The 8,099-nt window shown below is 50.9% G+C and overlaps 1 protein-coding gene across 1 annotated transcript; it reads right to left on the minus strand.

Annotated features, from left to right (window-relative positions):
* Positions 1 to 2,936: 2,936 nt before the first annotated feature.
* TCL1A (TCL1 family AKT coactivator A) lies at positions 2,937 to 6,522 on the minus strand (the record flags this gene model as incomplete). Its single annotated transcript, XM_082618804.1, has 3 exons — positions 6,324 to 6,522; positions 3,379 to 3,549; positions 2,937 to 2,993 (listed from the first exon to the last, which is right to left on the minus strand). Exons 1-3 carry the CDS (start codon positions 6,441 to 6,443, stop codon positions 2,937 to 2,939), a joined length of 348 nt encoding a protein of 115 aa, XP_082474930.1. The 5' UTR covers positions 6,444 to 6,522.
* Positions 6,523 to 8,099: the final 1,577 nt, after the last annotated feature.

Consider the following 8,099-nt stretch of genomic DNA (forward strand, 5'->3'; position numbering starts at 1 on the left):
TTAAGAAGAATCTAGATCCCTCTCATTTTCAAGGTTCAATCTTAAAGGCCACCTACACAGGTGGGAATTCCTTCACCACCTGACCTAACTCGCTACCAGGTTACTGTGTTGTTTTCATCGTAGGATTTTGCACGTTCCAAGCTTCTTGTTCTTCTTTTTCCAGAATGAAAGCTGCATGAGAGCAGCTTAGCTTTGTTCACTGCTGTATCTGCAGCCCTCAGCAGAGTTCACGGTGATAGCCAAAGTTTCACGAACAAGAGAAGTTTGCACAAGAACCGTCTTGGTCTGCTCGGGCTGCTGTAACAGAACACCACAGACTCCGTGTGGTATGGTGGTGGCAGCTTAAAGCACAGATGTTTATTTCTCACAGTTCTGAGGCTGGAAGTCCAACATTAAGGTGCTGGCAGATCCAATGTCTGGTGAGGGCCTCCTCCTGGCTTGTTGACAGCTGTCTGTTCGCTGTGTCCTCACCTGGCATTTCCTGGGTGCGTGCACATGGAGAGAGAGATCTTTCTCTCTTCTTCTCCTTAAAAAGGCACTAATTCCATCATGAACGCCCCATCCTCAGGACCTCTTCTCACCCTAATCACCTCCCAAAGGTCCCACCTCTGAATACACACGTTGGCGGTTAAGGCGTCAACATCTGAATTTGGGGGACACAAGCATTTAGCCCCAAATGAGAACCTTCCTCTTCCTGGACCTGTTCCTAAAATGAGGCCACTGGCTGATCACTGATGTTCCTCCTGCTCTGATGTTTTGACGCTTCAACAGACCAAACTTTTACACTGCCAAGCACCATGCAAGGCGATAGGGTTAAAATGATAAAAGATGCACACCCTGGCACGTGTGGTACCCAGCGCTTATCTGTCTAGTGCCGAGTAAGAAGACTGGGGTCAGAGAATAAAAAATAGGAAAAGTAGTATTTTCTTATATAATTTTCATATTAGATACTGAACAACCTATTTGTGTCACTACCCTGACATCGCTCTGTGATGAAGAGCTATAGACTAAAGTCACACTAAGTGGAGAGGAGCTGTATTCCACACAGAATGGATTCCTTTGACTGGAAGGCATCCCTCTGTAATGCCTGAGGTCCTGCTTACCTGTTCAGAAGGTAGACGAGGGGCAGCGGATCTTGAGAAGGAAGCAGGAGGCGTCTGGGGCTGGGCTGTGACTGCGGGGCACGGGAAGTAGGGAAGGGACTCTGGCTGGATGGCTGGGTACAGTTTCAGGGAGGAGGGACTCCTGCTGGGACTGGAACTACCCAGGTGAGGACAGAGGCGCTAGAGCTGGCTGGGCCAGGAGGGCGGGGAGGACAGGGCCAGGGGTGGGGGGTCTTGAATACCAGGAGATGCTGACCGAGACTTCTTGAGGTCACTTATTCCAATGGTTCTCAAAATTATACCTCTAAGAACACTGGGCTTTTGAGCATTTGGATTATACGAAAAAAAAAAAATTCCAACCTTTCCTCCAAAGTAAAAAAATATATATACTAAATTCACGAATATTCTTTCCGTTTCAAATATTCTTACTCAGTGACCATCTGCTCCCGCTTCTCTCCACTAGAATCTGGGTCAAGGATAGAAGCTGGTCCGGCACAAAGTTAGATGAACTGTCTTACATTTAATCAATCAACATTACAAAGTGTTCACGCTACATACAACTTCATAACATCCAGGTCTGTGGGCACCTGTAAAACGGGGGGACCTCCAACCTCTATCCTTCTACAGGTAGGCAACCTGAGGTCCCGTCCACAGCGCTCGCCTGTCCAGCCTCCTGCCACATCCCAGGCTGGGGATCGCTGACCGGCAGGCTTCTGAGTCCTGAGCACAGCCCTGGGCCCTCCTCAGGCCTTCCCGTGAACCGCACTCGAGGCTGCTGGGGCAGGGGGCGCTGGCCAAGGTGTGGTCATGTGTGGGCCGGCACCACAGGAGACAGCTGGTCCAGGGGCTCAGAGACCAGGCTCGGGCGAATAGGTCCCATTCCCTATGGCCGGAAGGACACAGAGCTGAGGTGACAGGATGAGAAGCAGCCCAGGGCATGTAGGATGTGACGCTAGTTGCTGGGAGGGACACAACGGGGACAGAGGCTGAAGACCAGTGGGCTGCTGAGAAAGCCGGAGACACGGGTACGGCGGGGCAGGCGGAGGAAGCTGTACCCACACATGTCCTCTCTGGCAGGCAGGTCCGGTGTGGGGGGCTCCTCCTCTGCCCGTCCTCCCCCTCCCGGACCTGGGTGTGGCGGAGCAGAACACACAGGGCTGGCACACGAAGGTGAACACAAGCACGAACATCGCCGCGGCAGGCTTGGGGTTCAGGGGGCGGGAGGAGGTGGGAGCTGCAGGACCTGGGACAAGAGAAGACAGGGTCAAGGGCAAAGGGAAGGCAGGGGCAGGGTGTGGGGTGGGTGGGAGTGGAGCTGCCGGGAAGAGTCTGGGTGGGTGAGCTGGGTGGTCGGTGCTGGTGTCCAGAGCCAAGGCCTTGCGTCCGAGCCAGCGGCTTGGTGTCGGGAGACCCAGATCTGAAACCTGGCTCTGTGATCTGGACCAGTCACTGTGCCTCTCAAAACCCCTTTTTATAACCTGTAAAGTTAAATACTACCCAGCATGGTTGATGCGATGATCAAGGGACAATGCCCACACCTGTGAAGCACTGTGCAGCTGTGTGCCCCTAATATTAATATTAATTAATAATATTAATATTAATTAATAATATCAATATTAATTAACAATATTAATACTAATAAATAATATTAATATTAATATTAAGGGGGCCCAAAAATGACTGGCTCCTGAGGTGTTAAAGGCGAGAGCCTGGGTCCCCAACCCTGGGGACTGTCGCAGGGCAGCGCAGTTGGGGAGTGGTGGTCAGTTCTGCCTTCACGGAGGGCAGGAGGGGCATTCCCTCTTCTTAACCTGGCCCCGGGCGCTCACCTCGTCACTCATACTCTGGGTCTGGCATCTGCTCCAGGAGCATGTCCTCCGTGTCGCCGAGCTGTGAGAGAGAAGGAGCTGGAGGCCAGAGTCTGGGATCCTCCTTCCCCTCCCGGCCCCCGGGCTTGGAGTGGCAGGCGGGAACTTGCATGGGGGGGACCCCAGGGGGCCCTCCTCCCACCAGCCTTCACCCTGGGACTGCCCGCCACAGAGGCCCCTGCCACCCAGGGGCTTCCGCTGGAGACCCCCGAGGGTGGTTGGTCATTCGCTTCTAATGTCTCTCCAATCCGGTCCTTTAAAAATATGCACTTGTAAAGTCCCTCCATTTTTTCAGCTTCTGGTACAGAAATGGAGGAAACAGATAGACCACAGAGGCCAGACATGGGGGAAGGGGAGAAGGGCCACCCACGATGACCTGATGGGTCCCCGGAGAAGCACACACTTGCCTTGATGTGGTACACTATGCGCCAGAAACTGGAGTCTGAGCCTCGGTACCTTCTTCCAGGGTAGAGCTGCCACATGATGGGCAGCAGGTACGGGCCCAGCTGGCTGGGGCACACAGGCTCCCCCAGGGGGACATCTTCCTGACGCATGAGGACTTGGAGGCTACTTTCTATCTGAAGAGAAGAGAAGGGCAGGGCACACCTTTACGGTCCTGCAGGCACAAATACCCACAGTCCATCCTGCCACCCACCCAGCCCAGCCCGCATCTAAGATGCTGGTGGTCACTGTTCCCAGAAGCTCCAATCCCTAAGCCAGGCACGCTCCTCTCAGGGACTCTGGCTAGGCCGACATGACCAGCACTCGAATGGGTCTAGATACCCAGACAGGGCCACAAAAGGTCCACTTTGTGACAAATGCCTAGTTGCCAGGGTATGCCATGGGGCCCCGGAGTTTCTGTAACTATGGAGTCTGATGCCTATTTCAGCTGATGGGGGATTTTCTTGGATTTTTCTTTATCATACAACCCCTTTTAAACAAGATCTCCCCAGACCCCAGAATCAGGTGACGGCCCACTTGTCACCATCTCCGCCACTGCTCCTGTTTCATCGCCTCTCGCTGGGCTACGGTGACAACTGCCCTCCACCCATTCCAGCCACACAGGCCTCCTCGCCGTGTCTGGGACGTGCACACACCCAGAAATCTCTCACACCTGCTGTCCTCTGCCTGGAACATTCTCCCCTAAATCTATGAAGGGCTCACACCCTTTTTTTAAGGCAAGTCTCTGCTCAAATGTATGTCTATAAAGACAAATGTCAACAAAATCCAACTCTTATGATATACATAAGAGGCATGCCCCAAACAGATGTCCAGAAAGGTTTCAAAGAAAATGATGGGCAAAGTGTGGCAGGCACATGCAAATTAAAACCCTGCAGGGGAGGGCTTTCCTGGTGGCGCAGTGGTTAAGAATCCGCCTGCCAACGCAGGGGACACGGGTTCAAGCCCTGGACTGGGAAGATCCCACATGCCGTGGAGCAACTAAGCCCGTGCGCCACAACTACTGAGCCTGCATTCTAGAGCCTGGGAACCACAACTGCTGAAGCCCACGAGCCTAGAGCCCATGCTCTGCAACAAGAGAAGCCATCACAATGAGAAGCCCATGCACTGCAACGAAGAGTAGCTCCCGCTTGCCATAACTAGAGAAAGCCTGAGCACAGCAACGAAGACCTAAAGAGCCAAAAATAAATAAAAACAAACAAACAAACAAGAAAAACTCTGGAGAGGACTTGCCTGAAGACCTCACCCCACTCATTCTTGCCTGCCCTCCCACTGTAGTTATCCTACAGAACTTACCACCGGCCTCAACGGCCTCAATTAGTTTGCTGTCCTCTCCCCCAGCAGAATGTCAGCTTCACAAGCAGTGAGATTTAATCACATTCACTGCAAAACCCCACAGCCTAGAATCCTGATTGGCATAAAAATTGGACTCTTATCTTTGATCAATGATTATTTTTCCAAAGTGGAAATAGCTTTTCAAATTTTTGTCTATGAAGTAAATTAGAACTCACGGTTAAAAAATAATTCAGATCATCCTGCAAGGTGTAAGTGTGGAAATCACCATTCTTGCTGTGTTAGTATATAGCCTTCCATATTCTTTAACCATTTTACGTTTGTTTATTCCTCTCTCTCGTGGACTTATGTAAATCTTTACATATTAAGAAAACTGGTCCTTTAAGTTATGTGGGGAAAATCCTGCCCCATGGTTTGCTAAAGGGTTATGTTTTGTCCAGAATTTATAATGATTAGGTGAAAAACTCTGCTTCGCAGTTTCAGCATCATGTTGAAGAAGATATGTCCCAACCAGAGATTAAAAAAAAGATATTCACTTAAATTTTCCTCAAATACTTGACTTACAGTGAATATTTGACTTGATTTTTAAAAGTATATATATGTATATAAATATGTATTTCAAAATCTTTAAAGCCAATAAAGATGCAAAGTTTAGATGGTGGTTATGAGTCTGGAATCCCAACCCCATTACCTACAAGCAGCACTACTTTGAAGAGATTTACATTTTTATGCCCCTGTTTCCTCATCTATAAAATGAGAACACAGTCACTCTCAGTAACTTTTAGCTGTCCTGCTATTACATTACATAAATGTTCTAATACGACATTTAAATTTTTCTTTTATACGTTCTTTCTTTGGTTTATATATGGAAAGTTTCAACAGTTTTCACCTAAGTTTGTTTGAGGAAACCCATCCTCCGATGGAAAGTTTTGTAAGAGAGTTGTATTTCTTAAAAAAAGAAAAAAAAATTAACTAAAGGTCCATCTTAAGGCATTACACACAAAACAAAGTCAATGTCTGTTCAATACTGGCTTTTACACTACTATATGCCTTGTGAAGTTTGTTTCTTCCAAAGCACAGAGGAGGTATGAAATATTCCAAACTCTAAAGCAGTGGTTCCCAAACTTGGTTGATCACAATCTGTTGAGGGTTCTTTCAAAATACAGATTTCTGGGGCTCATCTATGGAGATTTTGATAATTGGCCACGTGTGTGAATCACTTACTTTGGAGATTATTCCCATTTTATGGATTAGAACCCTGAGGCCCGGAGAAGTCCTATTTTACTCAAGATCATATTCATACACTCCAGACACACTGGGTCCCCATCCTTTGGCCAACGTGCCTCTCTCTGTTTCTCCCACCCTCCTTCCTGGCCCGGAGAACTGCTCATCCTTGCGCTCAGTGCAAAGTGGTTTCATCTGTGAGTCCCCGGCCGCCCTGGGTGGACCTGCCCTTCTGAGCCTCCCCGCCGCCCTCGCCCCGCGGCATGTGAGGGGCTCCTCCAGGGCCTGCACGGCCTGGGGCGACCCGGCTCCAGAGCCCGGGCCATGGATGGGACGCCCATACTGCCCCGCGCAACCGACCCCAGAGCGTCTGTACCTCGATGGTTACGGGCAGCCAGGTGCGCTGGTTCTCGTCCACATACACGGCCTTTTCCCAGATCCACAGGTGGTCCGGGTGCAAGGCCGTGCGCGCCCTGCAGAAAAGGAGCTCGCCCATGGTGACGCGAGCGGTCTAGGAAGCAAGGATTGGAGCCTTTCCGGGCTTCTCGCTGGTCCACGGGCTGCGCAACCTCGATGCTTTATAACGGGACGGTGCGCGGGCGCCCCCAAGCGGCGGGGCGGGAGGAGGGCGGGGCGGGAGGAGGGCGGGGCGGGAGGAGGGCGGGGCGGGAGGAGGGCCGTGCCGAAGCGACAGGGCACAGCAGGATCTGACCCTGCACCGAGGCCTGCCTTGTGCCCTGAGACCCTGGCAGCGTCTAGGAGCGCAGATCCAGCCCCACAGACCCAGGACTTCCTCCATACCCACAGCCAGCCAGCCTTGCCCTCCGTCCCCTACTCCCCACTGCTGGGGAGGCACTCGGGTCTGTGGCTTTGGACTTTTCTTCTGTCAGGAGGCACCTGCGTCCTCCGCTCCCCTCGACACCCGTGCCCCACTGTCCGAGACAGCCACTATGTGTGGCTGCTCAAGACTGGGACTCGGAGCCTCTGCTTGGAGCTCACAGTCGACATTTGGACACCCAGAGCCAGGGCCCCTGCTCATCTGGGCTCAGAAGAGATGGTGCAAGCCTGAACCAGGCCTGGACTTTCCCAGGTTCACGGCACCATTGTCAGCCTGTGGATTTGGGTATCGAAGTCAATTTCCTTGGTAAACTGCAGCTCTTGAAGCCCCCCTTCCCTCTCCCCAACACATTTTCCATTCACTGATGATGCTGTGGTCATCTGATAGCTTTTCTGAAACATGGTAGTGAAGAAGCATGGGTTTTTCCCTTTAGAGTCTTTGAATTCGTTAGTGAAAACATCGTTCAAAACGAATGCTTAAAAAAAAAAACCCTGGGCTTCCCTGGTGGCGCAGTGGTTGAGAGTCCGCCTGCCGAGGCAGGGGACACGGGTTCGTGCCCCGGTCTAGGAAAGTCCCACATGCCGCGGAGCGGCTGGGACCGTGAGCCATGGCCGCTGAGCCTGTGCGTTTGGAGCGGAGCCTGTGCTCCGCAACGGGAGAGGCCACAACAGTGAGAGGTCCGCGTACCGCAAAAAAAAAAAAAAGAAAGAAAAAAAAGAAACCCCTCCCTCCACCCCAAGATCAACGGATTTGAAAAGTCTCTGGGTTCTAGAATCAAACATTTCTCTGTAAATTACATCGAATAAGGAAAACAATTTCACTTCATTTTGCTGTACCACATGCCCATTAAGGCAATTAAGAAAATAAAATACGAGAAACATGTATAAAGGAGCTCCAACCTCGTTGCTCAAACGATACCAGTGGTAGTAGCAGTTTGGTGCCTCACCTTCCAGCTCCTTCTTGTCTCTCTGACTAGGCACTAAGAAAATAATTTATGATCTTTTGAAATGTCTCAGAAGTGAAAATGAGCTTAACACCTGATCCCTCTGTCAGCAACGGTATGTATCTGCTTCTCTGCCTAACCAGACAGCCTAATTCCCAGGAAGGTGCTGAGGTGGCCTAAGGTAATGGAGATATAATTAGATTTACCATGAACACAAAATAGAAGACAAAAGCCAAGTAAAGTTGGGAGTGGAGGCAGGTGACATGAGCCCAGCAAACCTCTTTCCCACTGCAGCCCCTAATGGTGCTACTATTTAATATTCAGACTTGTGGCTTTCAGGCGGCTTTCCCTGTGAACGGTTCTTAATTCTG

This window comes from Mesoplodon mirus (assembly GCF_964341445.2).
Source record: "Mesoplodon mirus genome assembly, chromosome: 4".
Lineage (NCBI taxonomy): Eukaryota > Metazoa > Chordata > Mammalia > Artiodactyla > Ziphiidae > Mesoplodon > Mesoplodon mirus.